This window comes from Pygoscelis adeliae, unplaced genomic scaffold, assembly GCF_000699105.1.
Source record: "Pygoscelis adeliae isolate BGI_AS28 unplaced genomic scaffold, ASM69910v1 Scaffold172, whole genome shotgun sequence".
Lineage (NCBI taxonomy): Eukaryota > Metazoa > Chordata > Aves > Sphenisciformes > Spheniscidae > Pygoscelis > Pygoscelis adeliae.
This window is the reverse complement of record NW_008824338.1, coordinates 6,268,937-6,281,972: the sequence shown is the minus strand read 5'-3', so window position 1 is coordinate 6,281,972 and position 13,036 is coordinate 6,268,937. Positions and strand designations below refer to the sequence as shown.

The 13,036-nt window shown below is 39.8% G+C and overlaps 1 protein-coding gene across 1 annotated transcript in view; it reads right to left on the bottom strand.

The window, feature by feature from the left end:
* The window catches only part of GPR126 (G protein-coupled receptor 126), a 106,565-nt gene that overhangs the window by 65,181 nt on the left and 28,348 nt on the right, over window positions 1-13,036 (bottom strand). The window contains exon 2 of the mRNA XM_009319108.1: window positions 2,483-2,824. Within this exon, the coding sequence (XP_009317383.1) occupies window positions 2,483-2,824 (342 nt within the window). The remainder of the gene's footprint in view (window positions 1-2,482; window positions 2,825-13,036) is intronic.

The window sequence follows — 13,036 nt, the reverse complement described above, 5'->3', positions numbered from 1 at the left end:
TATAAAACTGGGTAGTCACAGAAAAGCTGTTCTATTCTCAGCTAATTCTCTCCCAAAACTCACTTACTCTCTTATATTTGTCTTTCCCAACATATATTTTGTCTTCTGTACATATTGTATATTAGGATGTACCATTAATGTCTTTTTAAATGCCATTTCTAGACAGCAAATTGCTGTGTGTCTTTGAACGGCCCTTTACTTTCCAACTTTGCATTACTTTGTGAAACCCAAAACTGAACAAACTACATATGATCATAATTTATATATGATAATTTCTGAGAAATGAAAGAAAATATGAATATAACACTGTTCCCCTCGCTCTGGGAGAAATTAATGATTTTGCCCAGGTATCATGTTTGCAGTAGTAACAATGGTGTCAGCTTGACAAAGGAGCTTTGAAACTCCATTGGGGACGTGAAGTGAGGGGGTGTGCAATCTCTCCGATGGCTTTGGGAACTCTTTGCAAGGACAGGAGAGTGTAGCACTGACATCTGCCATGCAGATGCGTCGTAATTGCAGTGTGTGTGTGTGTTGATGTCCTATCATCTACATGCTTTTATAACTTGAAAGGAAAGCAGTACATTATCATCCCTTTACCAAGCCTCTCTTCTGTATCCATTGCCAGGTTAAACTTTGCCATGATCTTTGTCGGTAACTATCTTCTGAACCCAATGTAATTGCACAACTGTGGGCAATAAGCAGAATATAGCTATAATTTGCCCTAGATGCATGCAGCCAGTTCTCCTGGCATCCATGGTCAATATCAAGATGTCAGGTGAGAGTCACAGATTTGGAGTAATGAAACAAAATTCAGCAGCCTTAGTCTAGATGCTTAACAGCAAGCCTTAACATAGAGTTTCTGAACTAATATATATGTGAAACATTAAAATATAAGTCACTGGTGAAGGTCACCGATACCTTTACTCACACTGCAGAGTAGTCTTCTTATTCAAAATACATTACCTATAGGTATATATACACAAATGGTTCTCTGACTATGTCTGTGGACATTTCCTCTCACTGAACACATCTGAGGGCAACACTGCATCTTTCAATTCCAATTCTAAGTCATCTTATCCCTTATAGTCATATGTAAACATTAACATATTGAAGAGGAATAAAGAAATAAATCATTTTGCATAATCTGATTGCATACCATTTGTTATGATCCACTTGATTTTACAACTTCTTACAATACAGCAAGAGCTGCTATTTTCAAATAGACAAACCTTTCAGAAAATTTGCTTCCATTTTCAGAAGAGAACAGGTGCTCCTAGAATTATTACTACATTCATTTTGTCAGCATGAAAGGACCTCAGTAGAAAGAAGTATTTTTAGCTCCTCCGATATGACGTTACCTTTTTCTTTTCAGAACTGTACACAAATTTTGCTGGCATAATCAGGACTACTTTTTTCTTATGATTCCTGGGGGTTACTATCTTGATTATTTTAAAATATATGATATGTGTAATAAATACTTTAAAAAAAATCACGAGGAAGATGTGCTTGTGACTGAAGAGATAACTGCAAACCTCCCTGCTTTGTGTTTCTACAGCAGCCAGCCAACCAACAGAACATAAGTGTGCTACAATAACATAAATGCCCAATGCAATACCAATATTCAGTCTAAGGTGTGTGACTTCCACAAAAAGAAAGCCTACTGAGAGCGTGCAACCGTAAACTATAACCCTGAATTGGAATGAATGATGAGTAGCATATGGGGCCTGTAAGTGATCATCCTAATGCCCTCCGTTACCTCGCTGCCCTTTACTGTCATGTGAGAGCAACTTCTAATTAATGCTTTAAACAACAAAACAAACATCAATCACATGTTATTTGTACCCTTATCTTCTAGGGGAAAAAGCATGAGCGTCTGTTTTATTTTGCAGTTGTTAGGCTTTTTAAAATCTAAGAATTTCTATGTATTTAAGGAAGGGAAAGAAAGGTCAAGGAACTGTAATGAAAGGCAGCCATTTTGCAATGCCAGTTCATCCCTGGGAGTTTGTTCTAGAGGCTAGAAGAACCCCTGAGAAGTTCTGCTTTCTGCACAAACTCCGCCCCGCTGTTGGGTGTTTCACTGGGCCAGAGGTCCGGGCTGTCCTTGTTTCCGGCTCAACTAAGTTCCCTCTCATGTTCTCCTTTAGGTTTCTATGTCCCTCTGCAGGAACGCTGACCTGAAGGACAGATGTCCTGCTTCCAAACTCTCCAGCATAAATCTGCAGGAACAGGCACTGTTAGGCCTAAAATCTTTGCATAACAGACTTGATGTCATTTCCCAGAATAAAGTAATTTATTTTCATCCAAAGAAAAACAAATTAGTTAAAAAAACATACAAGAAAACTCTGTAGTTTTACCCTGCAGCCTCCCCATCCTTTCCCTTCTCACGGAGGACTTGATTCCTTCAGGAAGTGTCGTTCTAATCCTTACAGGACATTTCCTTCTAACATCTGCAAAAGGGATGAAATGCTTTGGGTTTACTTACTTCGTACATAGCTGGCATTAAAACCTTTCTTTTGGATACTGAAGTCACTTTTAAATGACACGATCATTTCATTTCCTGTAGAGTTATAGGATAATCCTTTGGCAGTGATGCCACAAAGGTTCATTGGGCTTTCTCCATTGTCTAATGTCAGTGAATCATAAATGCAGCCTGGAGCTTCTTCAATGTCAAAATCAATAAATGTTAGCTGTATGATGAATCCGTGAGGTGCTCGGATGATCCACTTGCACGCTTGGCTGTTGGGATAATCACTGGGGAAGCACGGGGAAGTGAAAACTCCAGAGGGGTCAGTTAGCACGATCCTACAGTCGTAGCATCCGTGAGCTGGCAATAAAAACAGAGAAAGGCTGGAGGTCAGGAAGAGAGATAACTTAACAGGAAAGTAATCATCAACACAATAACGAAATGTATTTCTATACAGAAAAACATAAACAGAGGTGGGAGAAAGGCAGGCAGAAAAAGGCCTGGTTTCTAGTGGGCAAAATGCTGAGGAATAGTACTGCAAAATAATATTTTATATGAGAAATCCTACACAAAAGAAATAGAAATTATACTGCTAAATAGTCATTCGTGCACACAATATATAGCTGGTATGTATATTGACCTGACAAAGGCGAAGCGAAAGCAACATTTTTGAGTTCAGAAAGGCAAAGGAATTCTTGAACTGCAATTTCTGAAAAGATGACTGGTATCATTTACATTTTTTGGCTGCTGGTCTGATGCTGACTGGTGGCTATTCCAGCAGCTCTGTGCCATGCTATTGTTTCCAGTGGAATGTTCCTGGAATGCAGCAGCACAAGAGATGGGTTGAAGAACGGCAGAAGCAGCAGCTCTGCAGAGCTCTCGAAGGTTAGTCATCAGCATTTCCGGCAAATGCTCTCCACATCACCCAGGAGGGTAGCAGTGAGCTACTGGCTTTTGAATCAACAGCGAATTACTGCACTCTTCCCGTGCTGACTCAGCTCCATTGACATATTTGTGGCCGTCAGGCTCTAAGAAATTCTTATCCTATTCCTCATACTCCTTTGCTCATCTGCTGTGCTTATCCACGGGAATTTCAGGCCCAGTTAGTCCCCAGGGTTGCGTTTCTTGTTTGGTTTACATTTGCTCATTTATCATATATTTACTTAGTGTATTCTATGATATAACTGCCATGAACTGCCTGCTGCTAAAACCTGTAACAGTTTGCCAAAGCAGCACTGAACAAACTAGCTAGGAACTGAATATTGCCAATAGATAACCAAAGAAACTAACCGGCACATTTATGCTGAATTACTCTGCAAACATTTCATTAGGCCACAATCCTGCGTCAAGTACTACAAGTATGAAAAAAATAGGACAATGTGAACATGCATTATTAGTTGCCCAAGCCAAAAGCAACTAAAAAAGTTGTCAAGTGTGAACTACATATGGAGCAGCTACAAAAGAGGAATAAATGCAACAAACTTCTCCAAAGAGCCCTTGATGTTTCTTTCCACTGCTTGGGTCCTGATATTGTTCAGTCACATTCAAATGGTGTTTGGCCTAGGCAAGTGGACCCTGACTCTGTGAAGTGGCATGGCAAATAAAGAAGCAGTTTACATCTGCAGGGAGAATTGCGAGATGTATTTTACAGAGTTTTTATAATTTTTATTTGCAAATCACAAATTCGTATGGCCCCAAAGAGGTAAAGAGACAATGAATCGCGCTCTCAGAGCCAAATATAGGCTGGTTACATTAGAAAAGATCAGTGGGATGCTTATTTATGCAAATGAGAAAAAAAGAGTGCCTGAAAGATTTGCAGGTAGCTTTGGGAAGAAGTGGTGCTCATGACATTGGAAAACATGATCTGTGTAGTACAAACGGGAGCCTGTCCACTCTTAATTTCTCTGCAAATCTTTACAGTCAGAGGACCATGCTCACCTGCCCTGAGACCCTGCTGTTCCATTTAGTAACCAGAGAGGGAGTATTTACTTATTAGTATGGTGACTATAAATCCTGCAGTTGTACAAACAGATGATGGCTTCGTCCAGTGGATTGTGCACAGACAGGTATCAGTTTTCAGAGAACCACCCTAGCTTGAGAGGACGAGGAACAGGAAAAGCACAGTCTAAGCCACAAACCGCTGCGGTCTCCTAGCCCAGGGCAAGTGGGCCTCTACAGGGCAGAGCAGCTCTAAGACAGCTCTGGCTGGAGCTGCCTCCAGCTGGAATGCTCAGTGATTCATGCTCCTGCCTTCGTTATTGCTAGGACGAGGGCTACAGGGGCTGAGGATTTGGCAGCACGCCACACCCACTCTTCTACTCATTCCTGCCAGAGAAATAAATGACACAGAGCTATCTGGGCAGTGAGAGCTTTCCCTGTGCACCCAGATGGACCTGAAGCCAGGGACTAAGCTGTTAAGTGATGTAAATACATATAGGAACATGGGTGTAATGTACATTCATTCAGCCATGGACCCCTAAAGTAAACCCTAAGGGCATTATAAGACATTGCTGAACCAGAAGAAATATGCCACTTGTCAGTAAAGGTGTATCTCTCAAATTGGTAGAATATTACATTCAACCTGAGACTGGAAAAGTCAAATTTGTCCATCAGAAAGAACACAGACATTCTTAAGAGAAGCCTGCCTTTATTAATTCTATTGATCACCATCAGCCAAAACAGGACTCAGCTCTTCTATTTACCTCTCTCTTAATTGTTTCTAAGCTATGTAAAAAAAAAAGTCAGTACACATAACAAAAATACTTTTATCCCTGCTGTCACTGTAAAGACTAACACATAAATGTTATTTATGCTATTGTTTTTTTTACTAATTTTATCTTTTCACTAACATATTCTCATTTTATTATATCCATATTGTTTTGTTGGTTTTACAGAACTAACGCAAAAAAACAGCCCCTAAATTTAGGTAGGAAAATAAGTGCCCAAAACTTTACATACACAGAAGAAACAGATTTGGTGAGCAAAATAGTTTACTTTTTTGAAGTGGGTTGGCTCCATTTTGGCATAGTAGCTGTTCTGTCCATGACTGCAATTTGAAGGAGAAATATCCTGTTTTCATGCAAATGTTCACGGTAGTAAGTAAAAAGAAAAGAAAACAAAAAACAAAACTATATATAAACAGAATGGTTTTGAATGGAACTTTTTGCACAGCTTCTCATGAGACAGTTATTTTTCTATAAACACCACCTATTTTACTCATTAAAGAGAAAAATTGCTGTGGCAACCTTAGGCTGTCAGCCAAAGCTGACAGATATTTTGCAATCTCATTGGCCCAGAGCAGTTCTGAACTGTGGATACTGAACACTTGTTGCAATACACACCACAAACATTTCTACAAGCAATCTGAGATATTTTATTGATTTTAATGGGAACAAATTTACGTATTATATTCTTGGTCAGGAACCCCACGTACACGGAATCTGCCTGTCAAGTATTTATTTATCACCCTAGACCACAGGCAATTCACACTCTAAAGATATTTTATCCAATAAAAGCCTTAATCTTTTCTCCCCCAAACCAAAACGAACACCCTCCCCATATAGTGAAATCAAGCACTTAATTTTCAACATTTCCTAAATTGAAAGTTTCACTGGGCAATTCATTTGTCTCCATCATGAGAATACCCTGGAGTATGGTTTTCCTTTCATAATCACTTTTTATTTTCTGCAGGACTCATCCTTCCTATAATAAAAGAATAATTAAGTATTTAGTATGATACTTCAACACTATACTAAAAAGGAAAATTAATAAATTCCTCTGGAGTATGTTAGAGCTTTCACCAAAGTTATCTAAGGGATTCACAAATGTTAGCTGACTTCAGAAGGGGAATTGACTGTAGGGGAAATGGCTTTTCCCCTCCTACCATGCCCATTTTATAAGGATGAAGTTAGGCATGGAGATAATGGGCAAAAATGGCAAAAGTTTCCATGGATTTTGGGTTCCTAATCTAAGAAACGAGAGTACCGATTTTCCTTAACTACTTAGTATTTATACAGGGTTTTACATGTCCAAAGCACACTATCAATGACTTTAAACTGCAGCTGGGAGAGCAGTCTGCCAATCTGGCCCACTGTAAAAAATCCAAAAATGAGTACTTAGTGGCCAATGGAAAATTTTGGTCAAAGCAATTTGGCCATCTTTAATAGGAACTTATTGGTAAAGGCAGGGATAGAATCCCATTCTTATGGTTGCCAATTTTCCTAACCATGAGACCATTCCCTCTATTCTATGAGTCTCCTGCCTATTTCACATATAGACGTTCCAATTTCTATGAAGAGGAAAGTACCCTATACTAGTCTTTCCTACACCATGCTGAATCATCTGAAGACTGTCCTAAAACTAAGGGGCTAAGGGAGACGGTATGTGACTCATTAAAGATTTCACCATACAGACAGACATGTGCACATGTAGACCTCATATCCTGTGGAACAAAATTAATCACCCAGCTTGTCCCGTCTAGCGATTTTGTCTTTTTAGAGTCCCAGCACAGAATTCCACCATTTGAACTCATGAAGACACCTGTAGGCACTGAGTTACACAAATTGAAAGTGACTTTCACAAGCCATTTGTGGGCAGCTGAAGCCACAGTCAGACCCAGAGCTACAATGCTGAACTGCAGATTTGAGAAGGAAACATTCTCTATATAACCTCATCCCATACGTTTGTACTTCTCTTTTTTTGATTTCTTCTTACATGACTAACATATTCCAGCACTTGCCTCCAAAATCCATGCTAATATTCATATTTTTCTCTACTCCTCACACTTCTCTACTTGTCTCCATTGTCATTGTTTTCCCCCCAAACGTCATCTTTTGCCCTATTATACTCTGCACTTCTTTCTCAGGCATGAGTTTTGACTTCTACCTCTCCACCTGCCTTCATTTCTGCATTTACCCAACCTTGGAGAAATGCTGGACAACAAATTTTGTTTGGCCAAGAATTTTTTTAAAAGAGCAAAAGCAATCCAGCTTGGGACACTGCCTATTTCAGCCCTAAAGACTTAAAGTTTGTGAAGGTTAGGATCAAAAGAAAACAGGGTCTCTGGGGAAAGATGTCTGTGCTTGCAACTCGTGCATTATCCAGGTTTTTTTCACACTAAGTTACACCTTGCATTGGGTTTTTCTTTTTCCAGCTGTAGCATGCAGCTGGCCTTCTGTACAGCATTTTCCACCTGACAGAAGTGTAAATGACTACATATGCGTAGGCAGTGGCACAGGATACCAATATAGCCAGTGTGGGTTGAATTAACACCACTGGTGTTTTTTTAAAATCCGTTAAAAGGCTCCCTCATAAAAGTAAGACAGAATGTTGCTGGATTCCATTTTGGCATGAAAATTAACTCTACTTCTCCCTGTAGAGGACACAACTTTCATATGAAAATATCCTGAAATAAATCTGTGTAGCTCTGGGATCGAATTTTCAGAAAAAAACCCAAAACAGTTTATGTTAACTCTAGTCTTATTCAAGTGAACAATAAAATCTCCCCTGCCTGACAGAATTAGGCCAATCCTAAACCACAGAAAATCTTAGCTACAGTACCTAGCACTTTAGACATAAAAAAGCAGTACAGAATTAATTATAATTTGCTTTCATGTAGAAATCTGAAAACCTTTAAGCACTCTACATCCATTTGAAAAGGTAGCACTTACAAGGATGGTCATTTTGAACTCAGTAAGAGAGAAGCATGGGGAGGTGACATGACATAGGCACTTGCAAACTTGTGGCAAAGTCCAAAATAGAAGTGAAACCTTACAATCATTTACTGTGACAGCATGAAAAAAATACCCATTTTGGTGAACATTAGGCAGGAAAAAGTCTTGCTTTATAATAAGCAATTAATTGTTGGGTTGGGTTTTTTTTTTCTATTTCAAGGATGGCATAACAGAGATATGGCCAAACAGGTTAAACATATTTATGACTCCAAATGGATGGGTGAATGAGGTCAGCAATGGGCACACCTGCAGACAAGCAAGAGGAAGGGCCAAACCACCAAGATGTGGGTGGGCTGGAATGGATACAGAACAAACAAACCCGTGTTATTCCAACGAGACACAAACACTAAACCCAGAACAGCTATCACATGGCAAAGGCTTCAACAGTAGCTTATCTTCACTTTAAAAATTCATTTTGGACATAAAGGGGATCGGTAGATCTACAGAAATACTTATATGCAAAATGTGAACATATTAATTGCAAAGAAGTGTCACGTCATTCACTCTGGACATAAAGTAATGCTCTGCTGACTCACTTATAAGTTAGTTATAAGATAAGACCTATACAAATTTTTATGCAAAACATTAAGCATAGCACTCTTCTGGAGCCTCTGAACACCAAACCATGTTGTCTGCTCTCTGTGCAACCCACAATTTGATCAAGTTCTGTCTGAGAAAGTGCAAATGAGGAGTTGTGGCAGGGTTATTTTTTTTTTTGGCAGGTTTATTTTTGCTTCTTTAGTTACTTTCCAAATTGTAGAAGCTGTTTGATCTCCCAAAGAGATCCTTATTTTGCTACAGTATGCTGGCCCTGATAAAAATTACTATACACAATACATAATTTAATGTTAGCATGCATTGTAATCCTCAAATTAAACAGACAATCCTAACTATTTAAATATCCAAATTAAAAAAAAAGGGACAAAAATAAAGGACAAAAACAAAGGACAAAAACAACAAAAAAGGATTATCTCTGCAATAAATAGAAAGGAAGTAATCCTGATGTGTATAAAAGTTTGTCCCTGCACATACCACGTTACAGGGCTGAGGTCTACTGGTTGGAAATATGATTGTGATTGTGTATAAATGTAAATGTCTCCTGATTGGTAACGATAAATGGAACCATTTCTACTTCAGCATTTCTACAGTGTGCATAGCCCTAAATTCACAAAAATCTTGAGCAAATCCTAAAATCTCGCAGATACGATTTGGATTTAGGCACTGACTTAAAATTCAGCAAGTGTTTATGAAGTCCTTTCCTGCACAATGATGCCTTTGAGTCCTCTGTTTGAAGCTTTACAGTCCCGTCTTCAGCCTTGCAGCCCCCTCAAGGCAGAACGGGAGGACATGACTCCGTATCCGCTGCTGTACGAAAACAACAGGGGAGACACTGCACGGACCCGAGCGGTGAGGAAGGCTGTGCTATCCTCTCTAGTTCTGATCATTTTCTTTTCCTTTTAAGGAAAGGAGTAATAACGGACCAACATACGCAAACACCCATTCAGGGAGAGAGATCCACTCTGAGACACACAGGTTGCGTATGAAAAGCTGGTAACCGTGTGATTAAATAATTAACATGAACCATTTTACACCTGGCCTAACGTCCACACAGCAATCCATACTCTCCCTTCCTGTCCTTGCCAAGCCACTGGGCATATGCTAGATTCCCAAGTTGCTGACTGAATTTGGGGGAGCGAGAGGTTGACCTTTTATATCAAACTGTCACAGAAATAGTTCCTTCCAATCTTTGAATTTCCTTCCCAAATTACCTTCTGCCTAAAGACCAGGAAAGGCAAGGTTTAATTCTAATTCAGTCATGAACTTTCTAAAAATGTCAACCATGTCAAAGTTTCTTATTCCCTGCCCTCCCCACTTAAAAATAGAAGCATTATTCCTCTGGGTAGCATTCAAACCCATCCCATCACCCTTTATTAGTAGGATGTTGTATTAACTTCCAGCTCTGCAAAGGCATCAGTAGCAGGCTTTGACGCTGGACAGCTTGTATGTGGAGAAATATATTTCAGCTCACCTTGGGGGGGGGTTTAAATTTCTCCAAACGCTGAAGAGTTAAACGGCTGGTCCCTAAAATACCTGGCAGTGTAGTGTAGGTCATCAAAAAATGAAACGCAGTACAATTTAAATAATTCTCTAAAACATTCCTAAAATACTTATTTGTATTAATAGGTGTAGAATATATAGAATCCCCAACAGGATAAACATTACCAGGTTTTAAGTGAAACCACCTGCATTGACTCATCAGTAATATAACCAGCATAATTAAAAAAAATAAAAATCTTATAAGCTTTATATGAGTGAAATTTTACATTATCCTACTTAAAGCTGCAACACATAATCAAATGCATTTTGCACAGCATGAGTATGATAAAGATGTAGGTAGGAAGAATCTTTCATCTCTGTGTTATTCTTAGTTTGCAAATGTGACTTCTTCTGTTGATTTGTAAGAAAACACCATTTTAAGCACTATTAAAAACTCAGTCCAGAGTCTCATTCTGCATCATTCCCATTGCATCATCAGCATAGTACTCCTTGTGCCCAGCAAGAACTTAAAGCCTCCATATCCTTGGCTGGAAATAGCACATAACCCTGGTAGAGCCTTTTATAATTCAATGAAAGACAAGATTGTGCTCTCACAGAATAATTCAACAATTGGGTTTTGGCCACTGAAACCAGGAGACAAAGAGAGTACTATGCCCTGGCCAGTCATATCAGCTTGACCTGCATCTTCTTTTGCTGATGCATTATGTCCTGCAGCATACGCTTTAAATGGCTGAACCAGTTCGTGCACCTAAGAATAATGAAATGGTAGAAAAATATCTCCTCACAGGCTAATATATAGACGTATATGAAAGTGTAACTGTTGTCTGTGAAGTCACTTATTATTCCTGCTTCCTGTTGCTCCAACCCTTACTGCTTAGCAGATTATTAACAAATTAAATTTTTCATCACATGGAATTAGAACTGGTTATTTTCTCTCTTTTCTAAGGCAAGAATGAGGCACTTAATTAATGAAATTGTATGTGGCAAATTGAAAACTGATAAAAGACAATATTTTCTCTTACTTTATAACGTCAGCCTGTGGGACTCTGACCTGAAAGGTGTCAAAGCAGGGAACATAAGATTCAGAAAGCCAACAGACATTTTTCCAAGTATCTAATAAGACTTCTGAATCCCTCCAGACACATAATAATTGATAAGAAGAGACATAACTGTAAGGAATTGTAAACCTCATGGCTTATGCTTGAAACTAATCTCAAACAACCGATCAGGAACAGTATTAATAGCTCCACCTTGATGGCAGGCACGGTCCCAGGCTCCGGGACTCAACTGCCTGTACGGCCGCAGCGCAAGGCTGACCTCGGCACTGCTCGGGCCAGCCCAGCCAGCTCTTCTCCAAACCCTTCCTGGGCACGGCTCAGCAGCCAGCACGGGTTCAGGGACCATCTCCAACATGCAACCTGAATACAGCTACCCTAGTTTTTACAACCGTGTACATTTGGGACACGGCATGAGCTGGCCTCTGAGGCAGAGAACAGCCTTGGGCGCGTCTCATTTACTGGAATAGAGGTGGCCAGTGCATGTGTGGGAAAGGGAAAGCAGCCATGTGAGGCAGAGCACAAGGCCCTATCTTGTGCATCTTACAGAGGAGCCAATACAGCAGTTCTCCCTAGTTTTGGTGGTTCAAACGCTACACGTAAATCCGGGAGAAACAGGTGGTAGTACATCCTGTTTCTAACACGATAATCAAAATTATCTTTCAGGATACTTGAGGTCAGTAACAATAATAATGTACCAAAAAAAATCAGGAAGAGCAAAGCTTAATTTTCAAATCTGAGGTTAAGATTAGAAAAGCAGAAGTGAGAACAGTAAATTACTGACTCAGGAAGCATTTACCATGAAAGCAGGCAGTAACCAGCTACTGTTAAACCCAGCAGCAGGCTTTTCACTAAAACCAAGACAGCAGAAGCTGATCTGCACTTCCTCATGACACAACTGTATAACATGGTCATACACCGAGAAAGATTGTTATTTATTTTCTCATAAATGAATATATAAACCACAGCACGATTCTTAATCCTTTTCGTAAGGGACATAGATGGACTGGAACTTTACACCGATTTAGGGTGTACCATTCATATACAGGCTGTTGCGACTTTGGCAGGACATTCCAGGGAACTGACCTCTTGACTTCTCAAGACTAGCATCCTAACCAGCCCTCAAATGAAGTCATCCAAGTATTGACATTATCGGCATTTGTTACACGCCAGATCTCCAAAATGTTATGATAGTCCTGGAAAGATCAGAGCTGATGCTCTTCACTCTGAGAGAGCGGGATGCTAGCACGATACAGAGACCATTAGAAATGCAGTGTTTCCAGACCGGTTCCCATACCGCCCCCAGGCCCCATTTTACGCTGGAATTCAGTAGGTATTTATTTCTGTTAGGTTACCATTGCCACTAAGAGCTCTGACCCCTCTTGATCGCTCTAGCACAAATATCCTACCTCCTGACAGCAACCGACTTTATCACAGCAGTGACTCCAGCAGGTTTTGATTGATCTGGGAAATTGAGGGAACCAGCTACAATAGAAGAAAATATGTTCAGAGCCAGGGTGGGGGCCCTGCACTGCCTGTTTCCCCTTAGTTATTTGGGTTTGTGCCAATGAAAATGGAAGTGGAAACAAACACACTGACTGGGTAAATCTGCCCTGACCCATATGAGTGGAGTTCACACTGTAGACAAAGTTATGGATTTCCCCCAGAGGGAGGGGGTAATGTGAAAATCCTGTGTTACACCCATTGTAACTTAAGAATATTTTCAT